Consider the following 22,340-nt stretch of genomic DNA (forward strand, 5'->3'; position numbering starts at 1 on the left):
TAAGAAAATGTAATTGTGTTTCAGTTCCGATGCTTTTACAGCCAACCAAATACCTCATTCTAAATATAAAAAGTAAGAATGAAAGAACAATATTACTCATTTATCTTGATCCAGTGATGGGTTTTTGTGTTGCCAGGGAAACGTCGTCACGTGCGGCGCCGTCGGTGCTTACGCCGTGATTCTGGCCGTCAACGCCTACGTCTACACCAGCCTGTCCTTCATCACACTGAACATCCTCAAACGCTTCCTCAACAACAACTTCAGTGCCGTGTTCACCGACGTGCCCTTCCAAGCCATCGGTGAGTTCACATCTCGAGTCAAAGTCCATCCTAACTGGCTCGGTCTCGTCTTGACGCCATCTTTGTCTTCCCGTCGACCCAGACTACTCCATGATCACGGTGTGGGTGGTGCTCGGCGGCATCGTCCTGCAGCTGAAAATAGTCCATATGAAAATAATTACAATAAATCACCTCTAATAATAATGCATTTTATTTCGTAACGCACTTTTCACAACTCAAATATTAACAGCAGCCCTTACAGCTTTGTCCAAGACAACAACCCAATATACTCACTCCTAACCGCTTAGCTAGCGGAATTGAGCTAACGCTAACCCAGAAGTAATCCATCTCCATTCATTTAGCGCTAAACGCTAAGCTAGAACAGCACTGTAGTGGCAGCTGTGGTTGATTTAGTGTGTGGCCCATCTCATGAATCTCTGGATTGAAGTGACTTGTTTATGAATATGTTATGATAATTCTTCATACGTCCATATTTACAAAGCCCTAACCTGATTGGTCATTAATATTTCCCACAATTCCCTGGGGCACCTGCCTCAGCCATATTAAAGGCAATAGGTTTAAAAATACAGCGTTTTGAAATGTGACAACAGTCACTCTGAAGTCACCTTGAGCTGTAGAATATATCAAACATGTTTCGATTTGAAACAGGCCGAAAGAAGAAAAAAATAAAAATAATCTTGAACCCTGACTGTGCATGTTGTTCCAATGAAGTGCTTTAAAAAGCAGGTAGCTATGTTATATGATTGTAGCGGCGAGGAGCTCTAAGCTACGAAGCAGCGCCTGGTTAGAAGAATACCTCCAACCGGGTGTGGAAGCAAGCTCAGCGATCCTGGGAGCCACGCTGCCTGGAGCCGCTGTACGCGATGCGACGTCGCCTACAACGCTCCTGGTAGGGTCAACCATGGCAGACGGGTTCCAGGGGAGAGACGAGCTGAGTCGTGCGAGCGGCTCAGCGGGTTTTTTTTTTTTTAAAGTGGTCTAAGTCGCTTTGGATCGTTTGAAGTGTTTGAAGCGTCAGCATAAAAAATAAATATAAATGAAAAAATATATAAACAAAAAATATTTTCATTTATATATATATAAAAATAGATTTTTTTTATAAAAATATTTTTTGTTAATATATTTATTCATTTATATTTATTTTATATTACATTTAGCTGACGCTTTTATCCAAAGCGACTTAAACCAGACCACTTATACCACTTATACCACAGATTTTTTTTTTATATATATATATATATATATATATATATATATATATATATATATATAAAAAAAATCTGTGTTCGGTATCAATAATCGCGGTAAAATAACATTTTACAAGCGATGAACATGACAATAAAATTAAACATTTGTTTAGAAAATGAAAAATTGCAAATAGATATGCTATTTGCGTTTGGGGTGAATTCATGTTTTAATGAAAGTCTCTCTTTCTCAAATTCAATTGTTTCATTTTTTCTTTTTCAGATGCAGTGTGATGCTTGTAACAGGTGGTTTCATGCCGACTGCCTGCAGATAAACAAAACACAACTAGAACTGATCAAAACATTTGATTGGAAATGCATTTTGTGCAAATAAATTAACAAACATTGTTTCTTGTGGGCTCTTTTTAGATATAGTCCGGTCCTTTTGGTTTTTTTTTTTATGTGTCTCGTGTCTCCTGTTGGTCTCTGTTACGTGTGTGTTTGTGCGTGCCGTGGGCGTGGCTTACAGCACCTGGGCTCATCTCCACACCTGTACATCATCTTCAGCACCTGTCATCTCATCAAATCCTTCCTGTTAAATACCTCAGGCTTCCATCTCTCTAGTTGCCAGATTATTTCACCATTTCAATGAGTATGTTGACTCTGGGCCTCTTTTAGTCCTCTCAATGATTTAGACTACTGTTATGCTTTACATTGTTTTTGACTGTTACTAACTCCTGTTGCCTGTGCCCAGGATTCCGTGCCTGCATTCCTGCCCAGCCGCCCCGTCACTTCACCGCTCAACATGCATTCAACTCCTGCTATACCCAAATCACCTGTGTTTAGTAAATAAAGTCCATTCCGTCACCCTACCTTGACGTCCCTGTGTCTGCGCTTGGGCCCAGCCAAAGCCGAACCCTAACAATTTAACTATTAATATTAATGTATCTTTGTACAAAATGACTAAAGAGACAAACGCTTCCATTAAGTGTTGATTCTCAATTTCGACAGTCAATTCAATAATGTCTACGTAATATTATATGACGTCTTAATGGGCATAGCAGAGGTCCCCCTGAACAGTACTGCAGTGGAATTTCAATATACAAATCTAAGCATCTGTTTTTATAGCTGTTTGAATATTGTGAAATTGTGAATATCATTATGAAATTGAAGCAGACTTTGAATTCACTTTTCTCCAAAACTGTACAGTAATATTTGGAGGCCATGCACAAGGGCATAGCAGAGGTCCCCCTGAACAAGACTGCAGTGGAATTTCAATATACAAGTCTAAGGATCTGTTTTTATAGCTGTTTGAATATTGTGAAATTGAGCTGGCCCCCGTACCGTAACACCTTGAATAGAGGTGCATTTAGAATTGCAACTGAGGCTCACTCGGCGGATGTGGGCTCACTTGACCGCAGTGATACCGGTGCCAAGGAAATTCCTTTTCTTAAAATTGAACAATATATTAACTATGTACTGCCTACCTGCTGATATTAGCCCTGCCTGTGGATTAACCAGTGTCTATCAGCCCCGCCCCCTGCTTGATGATGATGATGATGATATTGATTGTGTGAAATGTGAACTTTTTTATTTCATTGTGAGGTATTGATCAGTTATTTTTTTTTTAATTTGTGTGAATAAAAACACAAGTGTGTTGCGTATAAATAAATACACGCAACACACTTGTCTTCAAACTACAGCTTCAAACCTTTTAACTTCAAACTATGAACAATATATATTTAAAAAAAGAACAGACAAGCATCAGGTGTGCAACAGAACTCAGACACTGTTGGATCCTAAAACTGCTGCTTTACTGGACTACACGTCATCATTAATATCAACTGGAGAGATTTGTTCCATCAAGCCGAGGACGGTTGTTCAAAAGCTCGTGCTCGTGTCTGCAGCGATCTCTGTGTGCGCGCGCTGTGTGTAACAGCTTGTTAAACATGACATTCACAAGAGGCTGTTTGCCAAATTCTAGATGAACCTCAAACTCTGAAGTCTAAAAGTGCTTCTCATTAGTTAAAATATAAAGTATATTTAGCTTTTATGAGAAGGTTTGGCCCATGGCGTCTCCAGTTGAACTGTCCTACTAGAGGTTGACCTAACTCAATAACAACATCCTTTTGATGTATGCAGTTAGAAATGTTCGAGGATTTAGATATTACATTTTTCATTGAAGAGTTGGCTTTTTTTAAGTATGTTTGAATCTCTAACGGCAAATACAATGTTGCCACTTGTTATGAATTAGTGAATGTAAAACCCAACAGTCGTTAGAACGGCCTGCTGATGTTTGATTATCACAATGCTATAATAACCTGAACTGACTCGTTAATAAACAACCAGTCTTTAGTTTTAAGTCAGTCTAAAGTTCTCGGGCGGTTCATCGTCCGCCTCTCCATCAGTAAAAAATTAATCTAGGTGTTTAGCTTGTGTTGCAATGTGAGGGGAAAAAAGTGATCACACACAGTTTCGGTTTTTGACAAACTTTGTTTTTACTTTGCAGTATAGAAATTATTTGAGCCCAAGATGTTGTGTTTTTCCCCCAAAGTTGTTCAAGACAGAAGATACCAAAAGGGCTCTCATCAATTCAATACTGCTGCAGTACACATTTTGGTCCTTTTTAAGCAATTAGTCAACCACACGTCCCACCAATCTGCTGTTGATGCTCAGACCTGCCATCACTTTGCATGATACAGGAACTCTTAGATCTCTGATGCATTATAGTAACTAGTCGCCCTTGTGTGGCTTGGTTTATAGGATGTTCTGGCGGCGCCGGAAAGGGGGTTGAAAGAAGAAGAAAAAAAAACATTGACATAGAAATATCACGCCCACACACCCCTTACCACGCTGCTGCCTGAGCGCTCCGCTGCTCGCATGATTTAACTTAAGACGCACGAAGCCGCTTCTCTCTCTCCCTGACATGAAAGAATACTTGCAAAGACCAATAACTGATGTATAGATATTATTTATCTTACAAACGCCTTTTATACAACGACGGAACAATTGGACAACCCACCCCGCCCCACTGACACAGATACCCACTTTGTAAGATTATGAATTATCATTTGATTTGGCATCTTTGGACTACGCATCGTGTCGACATGATGCGGCAGAAGAATGTAGGGTGTTACTGTATGTTAGGCATAACCATTGTTTAGTGCAACATCCATCTGTGTGTGGGGCTAAAACGCACAGCTCCCTCCCTGAACCCTGTCCAACAACACTATATCATATCTATATATCATGAACATCCTCAACGGGCAAACCGGATGACCAGCCAGCCCATCGGTGTGTACATTTTTGTGTAGGTTTTTTTTTTTTTTTTATACTATTTTTTGTAAGATTTCAGTCGGCGTCGTCTGTAAAGATCAGGATTGTAAGCGGGCGCCTAGCCTCTAGTCGCAGGCGTCACCGAAGGTGTCCTGCTTCTTGCGCTCCATCTCGGCAAAGTCAAATTCTGAGCCCGTCATCCTCTTGTAGATGTCCTTGATGTCGTCGCAGGTGGTCTCGAAGTGAGTCGTGGCGTCGTAGGTGCGGGAGATGAAGATCTACGGGAGAAAACCGGATCAAGGAGGCCTTTAATTTGAAGAAGTCCTTCAGTGCACACAGACGTAGAGTCCAGCTCAGATATCGTCTTGATTCTTAAACCATGAATAAAGTCATTCTTCTATTAAAGAGCAACTGATTTTGGGAATCAGACAACAGAAGTGTTTCCTGTGCAGACACGCAACTTCCTGCTCAAACAGGCCACACAAAAAAAAGCAAAGTGGTGCAAAGATGGCGTGTACCTACACGACGGCAAGTCACCACTACTTAGATATTCATCTAAATGATATGTTTACGGTACAACAGTTGCAATATTAACATTAAACACAGCTGATAACATCTAAAAAACTATGAGGTGGACATTCTAATGGGGTCATTGTCTGAGCCAGTGGACAGTGGATGATGGCAACCATTAACCGCGTTGTGTCACTAACAAGTTCTCCGTCTGCAGCAGCATCCTGTGGCTCCCATAATCCTCAATAAACTCCAATATGTTCAGAACTCACCTCCACCCGCCGCTATGAACATATCATATTGTGTTCTGTTTGTCTCTGCCCTATGTAAAGCGTCTGAGTATTTAGAAAAGTGCTGTATACAATTAAAGTATTATTAAGTGAGTGGAAACCCTCCCAAGGCAGAAAGAAAGAGACCCCACCTGGCTGTCGGTGCCCATGTCGGTGGGGGCATACTGGTCACTGATGCTGACGAACTTCTGCTCGATGGGCGTCAGCAGGTCCAGGGCCGGCTTGATCTCCTTCTCGGGGTCGCTCGTCTCCACCGTGGTGCTGATGATGGCGATGTATTTGCCCTGGGCGGCCACGTTGTGAGCAGAGGAGATCATGCAGACGTAGATGTCTGGAAAACGAAGAGGAGACGATGGTTCATGTCTGCTGGTTTGTCGGTGGCGAGTTCAAATAATTAGTCAATGATCGGTTGTTGTTACACATTACGAAGGTACAGTTAGACATAGTATTCACTGTGTGCGCTCACCATGCTTCCTCTGGACCTGATTCTGGGGGATGATGATCTGGCAAGAGTTGATGTCACCAGTGTTGGCGACCGGGTGATTCATGATGCAGATGACTCGGATCACCTGGCCCACTTTGGTGGCGCGGTCCATGGCGTAGCTGGGGTCGCAGATCAGCTGCTTGCACCTGGCGATCTGCGGTGGGGCGAAACGGTCAAAGGGTCAGAGGTCATGGGAAAGGTTTAACTCCTGGAGACGGGGTTCGGGTCACACGAAACCCAAGCGGAGAGCGAGCCGCTCACCTCTCCCTCGGACTTGACTCCCACCACCTTCCCGTTCTCCACCACGATCTCGTCGATGGGCTTGTTCAACATGTACGTCCCGCCGTAGATGGCGCTCAGCCTGGAATGGAAGAAAAGTGTGAGATGTTGCTTCCTAATATTCCCTCCTAACGCAATAACACCATATCTCTGCTTCAAGCAGCCAAGAGTCAGGGATGAGGGGTTTATCAAAGCGGGTAACCTCTTTGTCATTATGGAAAGACTGTTATTTTGCCAATTGCATCACCAAAGATGATAATAAAAACATAATATATATCAAGAGTTGATTGGGACGCCTAAATCTAATGAAGCCAGCGTTAATGTTTTAAGTCACAACATAACAATATTTTTGATAAAAATGGATTTCAGCTTTTGAATCCCCCTGAGGGCAACATGACGTTAACATGGTGTTAAACACAAGGTATTTGGGGCTTGAAGGGGCATTATAAGACTCAGTAGTATCAAAAGCAGACGATGACATCACGGTGGGACTTTGATATGAAAGATACTTGATGGCTCACAGGTGAATTCCTGAGTTTTAAAAGGAACCTATTTTTTTCCCCCCCTCTAGGATTTGTAAGCGGATTTATGGACGTTTTATTTATGTGTTCAGATCCTGACTTTCAAAAGGACGAGTGTGGTTTTGATGCAAATTGGGGCAATCAGACGCCGAGGAACTTCAAGTACCTGAATTCCATGAGCTGCGTGTCACAGTTGCTGCTGCGACCTTTACCCCATGCTGATAACGGGGCCAAGTCAACGGATCACATTACAATAACTTCCTTTGCATGTTTTTGGTCGTAAACAACTGTACCGCAAAAGTTGGATTACAAGCTGCTACTACGTTCGGTGGGTGTCCCCGCTGTAGCCAGCTAGCGCTGCTGCTAGTTCCCCGCTAGCTCACGCTAGTTCCCCGACAACCACCGAAGGTAGCGGGATCAGCCCCAGCTCGACGCTCGGCAGAGGGGACGCGGGCAGTAGCAGCAGCAGCAGCGGGGAGCTAAGCTAGCAGCAGCGCTAGCTTGCTACAGCGAGGACAACCACCGAAGGTAGTAGCGGCTTGTAACCCGGCTTTTACGGTAATTGTAATTTTCAGAAACTACTCCAAGCATTTAAAAGTCATTTTTACTTGTGGTAAATGATGCGAGACATACAGATAGATCCTGAGCGTGTCGAAGGGAGAGTCCCCTACCTGGCGAACCCTTGTGGCAGTTCTCCCAGGCCGTACAGCGGGTACAGGTACGGGCTCTTGCCATATCTGGCCAGAGACTCACTGTAAAGCTTGATCCTGTTTATCGTATCAATGCAGGGTTGATCCAGGTAGCTGAGTGGAGAGAGATGGAGACCAATTAAAACTGTGCAAGGGTATCACAATCACCTGCAATTAGTTTTATTGTAAAAAAAACAAACAGATTACTGACTCGTCTGTGCGGTAGAGGGCGAGGGAGTGGCCGGTGAAGTCCATGACCTCCTGGCCCAGGTTGTACTTTGTGAAAATGTCCCTCATGGTCGTCTTCTGGGGGTCCACGGCCGCCATGGTTTTGGGGTTGTTCTCGTCGAAGTTGGAGACGAACTGGAGGAAGTTTTTGAAGCGCCGTTTCTCAAACAACCCCATCAGACCTTTAAAGAGGCTGAGAGTTTAGACCGAGTGGCCAGTGTTCGACGCTACTAGGTGAGCGAGGAGCAAGTTTTACGTCAACAGCTGAGAGGGTTAAGGGTTTAGACTCAAACAACCGGACCAACGAGTCATACAAAAAAGATTCTTCTGGAGAAAGACACACATGCAGCATTAAATTCTAAAACATTTCCTCGATGGTTTCCAAGCTGTCTGCACATATAATCCCTGTCCAGTCGTTTGCCACAGCGTCCTTAAATAACTTACTTGATGACAGAGCCTCCGTCTCAGTAGAAGGGACTTTATGGATTTTACCCCCCTTGTACACAAAGCTGCCCTCGATCACTTTGAAGTCCAGGTACTGGGTCACCTTTGTGATCAGCAGCATGCGCACCAGCTGGCCTGAGGGAAGGAGACGCAAACATCAGCAGCAGCAGGCTAAGCTATTAGCAACATCTTCTCTCCATTTCTATTATATCGATTTGAACCATGACACAGAGAGCACACCAACAACAAGCTCACGGCTTTGCTGAGAAAGCATTAAAACAGGTGACTTATCCCAGTAATACCATTGGCCATAAGGAACTTGGGGATGAGATCCACATTCCAATCCCGGCCTTTTCCCATGGACTCAGCAGGTTTGCCCGGAAGCTCGAAGCGCTTGTAGAGCTGTAGGGAGACAGACCCAGACTTTACTCACTTGCTACAGACAATAACTCACAATTACACTGGAGGCACATTTCAGGAAGCCAGGGCAGCATTAAAATGTCACAAATTAAAGTCAGTTTACAGGTCTGGGAGAGTTGCTACTGCAAAAAGCATCTCCTCATTATGAGTCTGACAATGTTATGAAGGTGAAATGCTAAATCGGTGAAGTAGTCTTTTAAAACTGGCCTGAGAGCAGCAAATTAGCTGCTCTCAGGCCAGTTTTTAGGAAAAAATGTCACAAAGAGTTGTATGTTTCTGAACAAGGTTGAACGAGACCATATTTATTTATATATAAAATTGGTTGGTTTATGGCTTTTGGCCGGTTACACCTACTGTCTGTTCATATCTCTGGGTTACACTCGTTGTCTTTTTGATTCCTCAGTTTATTTTGTTGGTGCGCCTTTTGGCGTTTCTGAGAATAATGCAGCACTCAGCACAGAGTATAAATGCTCTTCATGCTCGGAGCTCGTGTTACGGCGCCAAGCACTAATATAAACAAAGCTTCACTCACAACAACACATACAAATTTCTGCAGTTCTGGTCCTAATGCTTAACGTTTCAAACCAATGGGCCTGTGCCGAGCATCGCAGATCAGCTTACATCTTCAAGAGGCGTAATGGAGGCGCTCTCAGCTCCGTAGTAGGAGTTGCGGTCCATGTGCAGAACCTTCTTCCCCTTCACCGACATGATTCCTGATAAAATGCATTCCTGTCGGGAGAAATACAAAATTAGACTAGCACCAATAGGATGCTGATCGTGATGGTAAAGCACCATCAGCATCGGAACAGTAAAAGGATGTATGTGATTGTTTGTGCTCCAATGATCCGTCCCACTTTAACAATAAAGAGTGACTGTTATACAATTGAATGTACAACTACAAATCCTGCAGGCTTCAGTACTGTGAAGCCTGCTTCAGATTTCCCCTGTGGGTCACTCACGATCAATATGAATTGAACGTGAGTAAATGGTAAAGATGGCTTTGGGCACAAAAGGCTGAAGGGAATGCATTTACCAAACAGAAATACGATTAGGACAGTGTCTAAGAATTCAGTTGTGCCACACCCAGCACTAACATAATGTCTGCCATGCTGCTGGGCGGATGATTATAGCCTTCACTTGGCTTCGGTCTCAGAGCTTTGGGTATGATGAGGGGAAATGTGCATGTTGAACGGAGACTGGAATTCACAGACCAAAGGCTATAATGCGATTACTGCGTGCATCATGTGACTGTGTGGACTTTCCTCTAAAAGTTTTTCTCTTGAGTGACCGCCGTGCATGGTATAACCCATTTCTCACATGACCAATAAAAAACAACGACGCCTCATAGCGTTCACTGGGTGATGTCACCTTCGCTCCCTCAGTGTGGAGACTGTGGCCTGTAATGACACAGGAAGTGTCAGAGTTCATACCTTTTGTTTCTTTCAGAAGATTTCTGTTTGTCAGCCACGAAGCGAACCCATTTTTGTGATACTTGTTTTTTTCCCCAGCAAGATAAACCACCACAAATTACCAACTACATATAAGGAGAGGACAAGTGGAGATTTTATCCAACTTGTATTTTAAAAGTGGGCTTAATGAGTTTCCTCTGTAGGGTGGCCGGGCTCCTGTTTATATTCAAGGATTTAAGATCTACGTGTAGAAAAAAAGTGTACCTTCCAGTTAATCAGAATCTATATAGTTCTGCGGTTATAGTCGCTGTCACAGAGGTGTGCATGCTCAGGTTTACCTGGTGGAACAACTATTCCAGTGTTTATCTTAGACCAACAGTGCCGTCTCAAAGTAAAGTCTCATAATGGTGATATACCAGTATAACATGATATGGTCAAATACAAAAATGAAAAAGGCTGGTACATTACACGTATTATGGTCTATAAGTGTAATATATTATGAAGTGAATTGTAGAAGTAGCAAAACAATATTCCGTATAGTACAGCAGCATCGCATATTGTAAGTCTTAAGTCTATAAAAAGACATTATATATCCATCTATTTGTACACTTAGGTATTGAGAAAAGAAAAAAAATGCAGCTCCTCCCTAGTATGACCATAAAACTGATTTAGGAAATGTGGCTCCGCCCACTCAGCTTGTCAGCTTCTCAACTCGTGACGTTTGCTTGCCGCTGTTCGGCACTCGCCGCAGACACGTCTGACAAACTTGCCACGCTTGCACAGACACGCCGCCTGGCCGACGCCTGCCACACGCTTGCCGCTGCCTGCCACACGCTTGCCGCTGCCTGCCACACGCTTGCTGCTGCCTGCCACACGCTTGCCGCTGCCTGCCACACGCTTGCCGCTGCCTGCCACACGCTTGCCGCTGCCTGCCACACGCTTGCCGACGCCTGCCACACGCTTGCCGACGCCTGCCACACGCTTGCCGCTGCCTGCCACACGCTTGCCGCTGCCTGCCACACGCTTGCCGCTGCCTGCCACACGCTTGCCGCTGCCTGCCACAAGGAGGAGCTCGGCCTTGCTACAATAAACTCCACCGGCGGTAATTGAATTGCATCCAAGACTTTACTGGACTCAACTCGCAGTTTATCACGCAATGAACTTGTACGATAGACTCTGGAGACACTTTAATCTATGACTTTTGACAATACATTAATTTCGTCTCCACACAATCATCCTGTGTATGGAACCTTGTTTTGCTGGCGGGGGCTGCACAGACTGCTGCTACTGAAGGCGAACGCATTGAAACATTTAGGCGCCCCTTCGTAACCTCAATGACTTACATCCTGCAACATCTAAGCTAGCTTTCTGCATAGGTGCTCTCCCAAAATAACCCATGGGCCAGTGAAACCCGACCGCCTCTGTAAAACGTCTGGGTTTCCATCTATTGTCTGAACTTGCAATGCTTGAAGGACATAAAATCAGGCGACACGTAAATCTCTGGGGAAGACGGTCGCCGTCACTCCTTTCGGGCGACATGTGACTGAAACCTACAGCTGTTTATATGAATACGGGCTTTGACACATGGCCGGAGGCAGCGTAGTCATCACTACATCAGCCAGCTAGTAGGGGCCATGCTGACGGAGAGGAAACGACACACTGATCCAGTGTACAGTCAGGCAGAAGCAGAAAATTGAGTCAGTATGAAACCCATTGTGACCAAAGACTAAACACTCCGTTCAGTTCAACACATGAGACCCATAAAAAGCAAAGTGTGTGAGAGGCAGCAAAGTCCAACGCAGAAGACAAGCGCTGGATGGGTCTGCAGTTCAAAACGATACGATCACATGACAGAGGCTTACAATCACGGCAGGACTATACTTGTTTCAGTTCATGACACGGAGCAATTTCAACCCACAAGTGTTTTAAATTACAAGAATCTGTTGGACTTTGATTTGACATTAAAGTTCTACATGCAAACCATGTGATGAGCCTATAAAACCAGAGGGGAAGGTGTTGGCTTCAGAGCAAACTGGATTTTTAAGACAATCATTTTCCAGCCGAATTTGATGAACATTAATTTACAGTAGTAATGCAAATGTTTTTGCTTTGTACAGTTTCATTGATTGTTTAATGCCTGAAACTTCGACACAAGCTAACCTCACTTATTTATTATACAGCGAGTAAATGCAGGGATTGTGTCTATTTCCTCTTTTTTAATACCATTTTCTCCTTTTGATGGGCACAAAGATAGCAGCTGTTAGAATGCAACGATTATCTAGTACGGGGGAAATAATAGGTTTTACTTTATATACTTTGATATATTAAACTTTAGGGCTGTAACTAACAAACATTTTCTTTTTGGAGTAACCTACCAATTATATTCTTGATAAATTGCTGTTTGAAGGCAAAGATTTCTTTTTTAATACTGATAAAAAATAAAAACATCCCAAGTCTTAAATAAACCTAAATAACTTTCCTTTTACATAAGATTAAGAAGTGGAACAAATGCCCAGTGTTGTGTATCATTGCTTGAGAAATGTCTTCATGATTGATTAATTATCAAAATAGTTTTAAATAGAGAAAGCTACAGCACTATTGTTAGTTTTTTCTTTGAAGGCCGAGTAAAATACATGTTCATTACTAATATTTTCCCTACTACCACTAGTGATTTTCCACCAGTCAGTGCTGCAAGAATGAGTCCTAAAACCTGGAAATGAGTCAGTATTTTTGCACTTCCGGATCCCTTGTCTCGAAGTTAATGTTTTTTAATAAGTTGTTTTTGGTTAGATGCCTGAAATAAGGTCTGTGGTTAACACAAGCTCAAGAGGGTTTTAATGTTCTTTTGTACTGTATGAAATATGTCAGTAAATACCCCTCGATACTTTTTAAGCTTTTTACAAAAAATGCTGTCGCTAACAAGAGACTAAATAAGCCATTACGTCTACTATACAACGTTGGCTTTTGCAGTTAGCTTCAAAAATCATAAAAGTAATGTTCATTGGTCAAGACCATCTTGCTGAACAAAATATAAAAAACACAAGAATGTGTGTTTCCCACAGAGCCTGCTATGTCCTGCAATGTTCCAAAACCCAATGGAACAATCCCATCGGCTTTTTGTGGAGGGAACCAGTGCGACGCTAACTTCTGGGGTGACCCAACAAAAGCATGCCATTCATGCAGCCCTCCATTTATCATGTAACTAATGCATGCCATCACTGTTGTCTCTGTACTCTACCCACAACCACTGAAACACCACCCTGTTCGCCTCGCTCATCTTCAGGCAACAAGCTGCTTACTTGGGCATCACAATGTGACCAGACTGCATTCAGGTGCAGTTTGATATTGTGTGCCAAGCCACTCCTATCACGTGTCATTAGTAGTGGACAGATGGGGACACAACATCTTCCAGTCGCAAAACCCAATAAACATTAAAAAAAAGGCAACATTGGTGGCAGAAAATATTCTATTGAAGAATACAAAACTAGTGCATGCTGTTGCATAACTGGTGTACATTAGATCTTATTAGAGCTCAGTGTAACCTGTTGAGTTAGTAGTCATAGTAGTGCTAATGTTAGCGTGCAACATTGAATGGAAATCTGTCAGATATACAGAAGTGAAGTCACTTATTTAACGGAACTAAAACCCAGTGAAACTTCAGCTTTTTAGTCAGGCTGGCGGTCAGTCTAGTGCTCAGATTACTAGCAGTGTACTTTCATTTCCACAGTCTTGGTGGAACCACACCCAAATGTGAGCTAAATTCACACACTTCCCAGTAGAAATTCACCAACCCCCGTTCTGCTCTGTTGCCATTGCCCTGCCACCTCCGAGCCTGAAGCAAAACACCTTGCAACTCAACAGTGTGTGACGTCATGAAGAAATATCAATTCATAGAAATTTAACAAATCGGTGTTGCACCGCAGATTATATCAGAATCAAAACGGCGTGCTAGGGCTCTCCAGACTAAGAAAACACAGTCCAGAAACGGCTATAAGAGTCAACAGGAAGCTGCCCACTGGCATCACGGTAATGGCATGGCAGTCATGCGCCAGAACAACCGGAAAAGCCAGGAATGCGGATGTAGACGCCGTTGTTATGAATGAGACAAAGCTGCGTTTGACTTCTCTTTTATTTTCACACCACTTCAGATGGTCACGTTCTTGTGAAAATATTAGTGTTAGAATGAGATCAGATTAAGATGCAAGTCAGGAGGCCTGTAGTACAATAAGGTCAACGCTCACAACCTTATAATCTGCCACCTCACATCCTCCTCAGCTTTATTTTAGTATACACAAGGAGCCCAAGTTATTTGACAGGTTATATTAGTTCCTGACTGACAGTGACATAGTCCACAGTAATCCTGTGACATGGGATAAGCAGTCAGTATGGTCTTTCCCAAAACATCTTCTCATGAGGTGACGAGGCTACAATTATTAAGATGAATTATTCTCACTCGTCCGCCTGTTGAGTCCATCGCATAACAGGAAGCCTTAGTTAGTTAGTGAGCTTCTTCATGTTTTATTGTAATATTTCCATTAGTGGCTGGCTGTAACAAAATCACACCGAGACTGGGATAAAGTCAACAACCGGGTTGACGGGCAGATTAGTCGGTGAAGCTGACACGTCGTTATTCTGTTGTTAGCAGGCTAATTAGTTAGCTTAGCCTGGGTCGGCTAACGTTAGCGGACTAATCATCTTATCTTGCCCGAAGGTCTGGCGGCAAATCACCGGTTCATTCCCCGCGGTCTCTGCCGACTCAAGAGCCCATTACACCGCTGCGACAGAGCCACCAGACCGGTGAGAGTGTGAGGTACCGTTAATCTGTCCAGACTCCGATAGCATGTGCAGCTAACCTGGTTAGGTCCGGTTAGCTGCATATGCTATCAGGTAGCGGCTAAGCTAGCTACTTAGCGCTAGCGCTGCTGATTAGGCCTCGTCAGTTCAAAGCGCTAACTGCGTCGGTAACAGGTTGAACATTACTTAAATGCGTCGTTGTATTCCTTCTCACCGTGAGCCCGGTGCCCAGGACGATAACGTCGTATTCTTCATTCATTTTTCCAAGTCTTCACTCCTCAGCTACTGAATATCGGGAAAGAAGAAAATGGAGATCTGCGGGGCTGGAAATGAGAAAGGGGCTGCGGTTCAGCGTCAGGCGCCTCGGAGGGGGCGGGGCTTCTCAGCTGTCAATCACTTGGAAGACGAGAGTGGCGCAAAAGTGTCCGTGTGAAAAAACAATGTCGACAACATACCAAGATAGACCAGCCACGTGACATGTTATAATAATTACAACGTCTGTGCTCTGTACACATCTTAAGATGTATGCATTGATTTAGATAATATTTAACACTTTGTCTTGCTTTGGTAAATAAGTAAACTGGGCTTTTCTTCAATATACCATTTTATAATTAATCAATTTGTCTGCTTTCAAACCACATGACCTAAAACAACAAGTGCTATTGTATGTTTTATGTATTGTTCTCTACAGTTTCCTATGTTGAATACACGGTCACGCTCATTCAATTAAGTTTGACCTATTTTAAAATGTCAATTTCCTGTATCCCATCATCCTGTCATGTGAGGAGTTGAAGTCTCGTTTCTCTGTTTGAGTTGCCAGAGTGGCATACATTTATGGTTCATACATTTATGGTTCAGACACGTATGGTTGACACACCTGTTGAGCAAACCTCCGTGACGCTGTGACTCTCACAGTCAGCCTCTGAGTTACTCACCCGGGAGCCTAGAACTACATTATATACATTTTCCTCCAACACATTTACACGGATACACAAGTTCTAGCTAAATAAAAAAAAGCATAGCACTATCAGGGATGGTTGCTAATGTTTAAAGCTTAGGTTTTGTTTTGTGTTTTGTACCAATCTCATACACAGGCAGGTGATATGTACACAAGGTATATATCATTGGTCCAATCATGTCTACACCTCACTGCACAGCGTTCTCTAAACAAGATACTGGCTCCTGTGTGAAGGAGACGCCGGCCTCTTGGCACAAACATCCTTGTGGCCTTTTGAAGTTATATTTGATCTAATATAAGTCACTACGTGTGAAAGTGAGGCCCGATTTAAACATATGACACTAAAGCGAGACTTTAATCCAAGTCCATGAGGTTGAGGTCCCCACATTCTGTCACTTAACAGTACACCCGACAACACGGTACAAGTTGAGGTTTATTCCACCATAGATTGACTTTAATCACATGAAAGGCTTCAGGTTCAAATCAGTGCCATGTGTCACTAATGACGTCACGGTGGGTCTGGTAGTCCGCGTTCAAACACTCGCACGACGTCTGGTTTCCTGGCGTACTGCCTCGCTGTGGCGCCACACGCATCCTCAGAGTCCCGGAGTCCCAGCTGCAGGAGAGTCCTGGCGGCGGCGGCGTGCTGCCCGATGCCGGCCATGTGAAGAGCTGCAGAAGAGAGGAGAGCACCGGGTGACTTTTGACCCTCCGGCATCCGTTTTTATCTTCAAAACTGTGCCGCATTTTATGTAGATCCCCATTTTATGTAGAGCCCCATTTGCTGTCACTCTTGTGATCTCCTCTTGAGCTGCTCCACACGCAATAATGACACATTGTTTGATAGCCTTTATTTATTTATATTATTTGTATTTATTATTGTTAAGTGGTAATACAGCTGGGAGCACTAACTAATTCAAAAGCGTTTTATGCGTCCGCGTTCTACTGGAAGGTTTCTACATCAAAACCTGGAGGATATTTCTTTTCATAGCCTATTAACTGAACATTTCCTCAGGGTTAGATTTAGGGACAACGCAGCACTTGAATAGAATGCTCTTGAGTCTGTCTTTCTAATATTGTCATAGTGTTCTTAAATAAACGGTGTAACCAATAGTGAAAAGGTCACGTTATCACCACTGTATCCACAAAATGACATAATGCAGATTAGCAGAGTTTGACTGGTGAAGCCTAACTTAATAATACTGAAGCGTGCTTTTCTCTGAACTTGAACTTTCATAGTTAGTTATTTAGTCTTGAATAGTAAAGCACATTTCCAGGGCACTTAAATTTAATTCAAAACAGCCGCGGTGCAAAACCCAACACGGAGTGAGATCCACCGCTTACCAGTTCTTCCCTTTTGGTCCCGAGCGTGAAGATCGGCCCCCAGCTCCAGCAGAGTGTTTATAGTGGACGTGTGGCCCTCCTGGAAAACACGTTGAAATGAGGAAGGAGAGCTTGTTCACACACTGTAATGTACAAAGTGTGATCGTAGGTTTGTGAATATTCTCATATTTTAATCATAATATTCTGTACAAACGACACCTATGGCATCAGTCATAGAGATTGATAGAAAACACACTTATATCTATCGGTGTCATCAAGAGCTATGACCTTCTCTTCCTTTAACTTAAATCATGTTCACTGCTCGTGACCCTTTTTGGTGTGTATTATCACACACACACACACACACACACACACACACACACACACACACACACACACACACACACACACACACACACACACACACACACACACACACACACACACACACGTGCATGCTTTGTGGCCAGTATCAAGTATCCCCTTAAGGTACAAGTATCCCCTTAAAGTACAAGTACCCCCTTAAACTACAAGTATCCCCTTAAAGTACAAGTATCCCCTTAAAGTACAAGTACCCCCTTAAGGTACAAGTATCCCCTTAAAGTACAAGTATCCCCTTAAAGTACAAGTATCCCCTTAAGGTACAAGTATCCCCTTAAAGTATAAGTATCTCCTTAAAGTACAAGTATCCCCTTAAGGTACAAGTATCCCTTTAAAGTATAAGTATCCCCTTAAGGTACAAGTATCCCCTTAAGGTACAAGTATCCCCTTAAAGTATAAGTATCCCCTTAAAGTACAAGTATCCCCTTATGGTACAAGTATCCCTTTAAAGTATAAGTATCCCCTTAAAGTACAAGTATCCCCTTAAGGTACAAGTATCCCTTTAAAGTATAAGTATCTCCTTAAAGTACAAGTATCCCCTTAAGGTACAAGTATCCCTTTAAAGTATAAGTAACCCCTTAAAGTACAAGTATCCCCTTAAGGTACAAGTATCCCCTTAAAGTATAAGTATCCCCTTAAGGTACAAGTATCCCCTTAAGGTACAAGTATCCCCTTGAAGTATAAGTATCCCCTTAAGGTACAAGTATCCCCTTAAAGTACAAGTATCCCTTACTGCTCTAACCTTTGCGGCGTAATGCAGGGCAGTGAGCTGGACGGCGGTGGCCCTCTGATTCACGTCTACGTTTAAGTCCCGCACCAGGAACCGCAGCGCCTCCTCCTGGCCGGTGACGGCGACCTGGTGCACCGCCTGAGCCCCGAGGACGTCAGCCACTGTCGGAGACGCCTGCAGCACACACAAGTCGTGACGGAGCACATGAATACCTCTTTCTGCAGAAGCCGAGGCGGCGCTGAACTGAAAGGCCTTGTTCTACCTGGTGTTTCTCCAGAAGCAGCCGGGCCACAGAAACGTGTCCGTTCCTGACGGCATCCATGAAAGGAGTGACCCCACAGCTGTCAGTGCAGCCCGGGGCGTAGCCACACCTGGAAGAGGGACCAGGTCAAGGTGAAGGTCAGACATGGAGAGCTGTGAGCTGCAAATCATCTTAAAACTCAGAAAGTACAGGGCTATATTTATCCCACATGTAAAATGAAAAGTGTGGACATTTTCAGTGGCAAAAATAGTCTACCAACAGGATCGTAACATCAGTCATTACATGTATATGATGCAGAGGAATGACCTTGAGGGGTGATTATTGACCTTGAAAGTAGTGCATTTTGAGCTCCAAAATAGTACAAGTGCCCTGTACTTGTACTATTTTGTGCCACACAGTCTTTGCACTCATAGTGGTGATAATCAATATATTTATATTAACAATCACATGAAAAAGCTGTTGCAAACCAAGTCAAGTTGCAGTTCACATCCATGTCTGTCCAGAATGAAGTCATTTGATCCTATTTGGTCATTTGTGTGAAATCCGATGAATTCTTGTTATGGCAAAAAAGGTGAAGTGTGAGGTCTGACCTTTGACCACCAAATTCAAATAAGTTCAACCACGAGTGCAGGTGGACGTTTGTGCCAATTGAACTTAAAAAGGTCACAGCGTTTCCAGAGAACATGGAAAACATTTCACTTTCCATGCAATGTGTTTTAGTGGAAGTACAAAATTCCAACCTACCTCTCCAGCAAGATGCGAACAACCTCCTCACGGCCGTGCATCGCTGGAAGGTGGACAGAGAGAGTTCTGGTTATAAACTGAGGATGAATGTAAAAGGTCCCTCACACAACAGGAGACAAACAATGTTATTTTTGTATTTTAATGTGTGTGGTGTCACAGCTTCCACCAGAGAACACCCGGCCTGAAGTCAGGACATGGTTTTTGCCCACCAGGCCATCACCAGACGTGAGGATGCTTTATACCTGCAGTGTGCAGCGGAGTCCTGCGCGTCTTGCTCTCCGTCCTCCAGACATCCGGCGCGGCAACAAGCAGGTGCCGGACGACCGGGGGATCTCCCTCCCTGCAGGCGATGTGGAAGGAGTTCCAGCCGTCCTTGTTTTTCAGCGCGGGGTCTGCACCGCGGCGCAGCAGCTCCTGAACCACGGAGAGGTTCCTCCGGGTGCAGGCCATCATGAGGGGAGTCCTGAGAGAGAAGAGGCAACGAGTGAAAGCAGTCACAGAACAAGCTCATGTGCCAATAAACATATATATATATATATATATGTATATATATATATATACACTTTATTAATCCCCAAGGGGAAATTTGGTGTCGACGTAGCAGCAATTTAAAGACAAAAATAAGATAAAAACAATATAACAATATACAATAATAATAATAAAAAATAAAATAAAATAGCTGGGGTGAAAGAAAAACACAGTATTAATTTAGGAATTAAATTAAACGTAAACAGTAGAAGTGCAAAAATGCAAAGTATGTATGTGTATATATATATGAAGTGTGAAGTGTAGATAAACATAAACGTAAACTTGTACAATGATTAATCAGTCAGAGGATCTGGCAAGCAGTAAGACAGTTTTCAGGGAGATATAGTAAACATATAGAATGAAAAAAAAGATCAGGGGGAAAAAGATACTTACAAATAGAAGAATATACTTTTAAATTTGTAAATAGTTTAAGGTAAATTTAATCTGTCCTTCAATTAAACTAAAACTAAAATTAAACTATTCCACCAGACACCATGAAATAAACTGGACATTTTGATAATAAGATAACGACAGGAAGCCACTATATTCAATGGAGTTAAAAAAAATAAAAACTCCTTCGAGCCGGATTTGAACCAGCGACCTAAGGATTTCAGCCTGATACCACTACAGTCCTCCGCTCTACCAACTGAGCTATCGAAGGGAGATAACTTCCACAGCTCAACAGTACGTTTTTAAAGCCGGAAGAGGGCGCTACATATTAATGATATATTAATGCGCGCAGCTGTGTACGTTCGTACTCACCAGTCGGCTTTCTTCAAGCTGTCCACCTTGGCTCCTTCCCGGAGCAGATAGCTAACACACGCCTCATGGCCCATGGACGCGGCTTCGTGCAGCGGCCTCTTGTAGTCGTTGTTGTGCACCTCCACGTCCACGCGCAGCTGCGTCACTAGATAGTCCACCACGTCCAGGTGTCCCCGTCTGGCCGCGTAGTGCAGCAGGGTGTCCCCCGACCGGCCAAAGTGTTCGCTGCTGGCCGCCTGCACCGCCGCCGAGCCGCCTAGAGACACCAGCTCCTCCAGAGAGCTCAGCGGTCCCTCCTGCGCGAGCTTCACCAGCAGCCTGCGCGTGTCTTCGTCCATGTTAAAGTGTTAAAGGCTGCAGCAGCAACACGGAAGGGTCAAAATGACGGAAAACAGTCCGCTGGGCTTCTTGAAGGCATGCTGGAGAGCACTGTTTACGTTTTGCAGAGTAGCAAAAAAAAGTGGCCAACCATGACCTTACACTGTTAATATCTGTCCATCCATAAGGCAATACAAAAAGGGTAAGGTCAAACGAAGGTTATTAGTATTGTCATAATGTAATAAGTGTGTAATTCGAGCAAATTTGCCCCCAGTCACACTCACAGATACGAATTATACATATAAAAACATAACTTTAAGTTTTAAACTAAATACAAATGTTCTGTCCTTGGGTAATACATATTTGTAATTGAATAATTTTAACATTATTCAGGGTCAGCAAATATGCATAGATTAATATCATTAACATCCACACATGTGACAACTCAAGCTGTTGAAGAAGGAATACACTTTAGTCGTCCCTTCCAGCACAACGACACGCTGGCCTTTATGGGAAATGTAGTTTTTGGTGACGATGTGTGATTTGTCTCCAACCTGTTTTAAATCAGTTATTTCTTCCAGGATATGACTTCAAATGTGATTTGATCAGTATTAAATTAAGTACATGTCTCAGCCCGCTGGTTAGAATACTTTATTTTGTTTCTCCAAGCCTGGAGCAAGATATCAAAATAAAGTAACCACAAGGGCTCCGTTTTACGCAGAAATCCTTTCCAGTCCTGGTTCCGTGAAGTGGGGAGCGCAGACCTAGAGAGCCTGGCGACATGACAGAGAGGAATCCACCCGCTGGTGAACACGATGAGTCCCATCTGGAAGGAGAGAGAGAGAAAGAAAAAAGGTGGGAGAGGAGAGAAGTGGGATTGTTGGTGAGGGTGAGTCTCAGTCCTCAGAGGTTTTACAGCATGGACACCAAGATTGAGGCTGACCACCTTCTTTATTTCTGGTAAGAAGGCTGCATTTGTGACATTTTAAATGTGTAGAAGTTGTGCTCCATGACTGATACGTTACATATCAAACCAACAGGGACACACCTCCTCCATTTATCTCTGACTTCTGCAATGCATGTTCCTTAAGATAATGCACTTTTTGCACGTATAAGTCTGTTGTATTTTGGGAAGTATGATTTGTGCATGTTGTGCTGTGTATGCAAACTCTTTGTGCTTTTTATCCAAGAGAACCTTTTGTCCCTTCACACTAAAAGAAATGTCTATCTTTGAAAAAAAAATGTATCCAGTTAATTATTTTTACTTTAATACCAAGTGAAACATCTTTAAATCATAGTCATGGCATTGTTTCAATGCAATTTAATTGTTTTCTGGAATTATTTTTTAATTTATGTTTTAATACTTTAGTAGGCTTTGAGAGAAATAATTCACCTCTATTAAGCCTCTTACAATTCCCCCAAAATGATTCAACTCTATTGCAAATCTACGGAAAGTTACAGACATTGTGAGTGAATTTGATTCCTGAAAAAGAGAGCAACTTCACCG

At 43.2% G+C, this 22,340-nt stretch overlaps 3 protein-coding genes across 3 annotated transcripts in view; 1 reads left to right on the forward strand and 2 right to left on the reverse strand.

Moving 5' to 3' along the window:
• Positions 1-3,956: 3,956 nt before the first annotated feature.
• Positions 3,957-15,129, reverse strand: gdi2 (GDP dissociation inhibitor 2). Its single transcript, XM_079236340.1, has 10 exons — positions 15,042-15,129; positions 9,246-9,353; positions 8,507-8,606; positions 8,205-8,339; positions 7,744-7,942; positions 7,515-7,646; positions 6,305-6,404; positions 6,026-6,197; positions 5,691-5,890; positions 3,957-5,037 (listed from the first exon to the last, which is right to left on the reverse strand). Exons 1-10 carry the CDS (start codon positions 15,084-15,086, stop codon positions 4,885-4,887), a joined length of 1,344 nt encoding a protein of 447 aa, XP_079092466.1. The 5' UTR covers positions 15,087-15,129; the 3' UTR covers positions 3,957-4,884.
• Positions 15,130-16,262: 1,133 nt separating this feature from the next.
• On the reverse strand, positions 16,263-20,853 carry ankrd16 (ankyrin repeat domain 16; the record flags this gene model as incomplete). Its single annotated transcript, XM_079236267.1, has 7 exons — positions 16,263-16,457; positions 17,130-17,208; positions 18,232-18,393; positions 18,482-18,590; positions 19,226-19,268; positions 19,468-19,688; positions 20,516-20,853. The coding sequence occupies 7 exons, from the start codon at positions 20,851-20,853 to the stop codon at positions 16,294-16,296; spliced, it is 1,116 nt and encodes a 371-aa protein (XP_079092393.1). The 3' UTR covers positions 16,263-16,293.
• Positions 20,854-21,742: 889 nt separating this feature from the next.
• Positions 21,743-22,340, forward strand: part of glt8d2 (glycosyltransferase 8 domain containing 2) — a 9,697-nt gene continuing 9,099 nt past the window's right edge. Inside the window, exon 1 of the mRNA XM_079235779.1 lies at positions 21,743-21,793. The gene's annotated coding sequence lies outside the window, so the exon portion shown is untranslated. The remainder of the gene's footprint in view (positions 21,794-22,340) is intronic.

Source organism: Taurulus bubalis (genome assembly GCF_910589615.1).
Source record: "Taurulus bubalis genome assembly, chromosome: 20".
Taxonomy (NCBI): Eukaryota; Metazoa; Chordata; class Actinopteri; order Perciformes; family Cottidae; genus Taurulus; species Taurulus bubalis.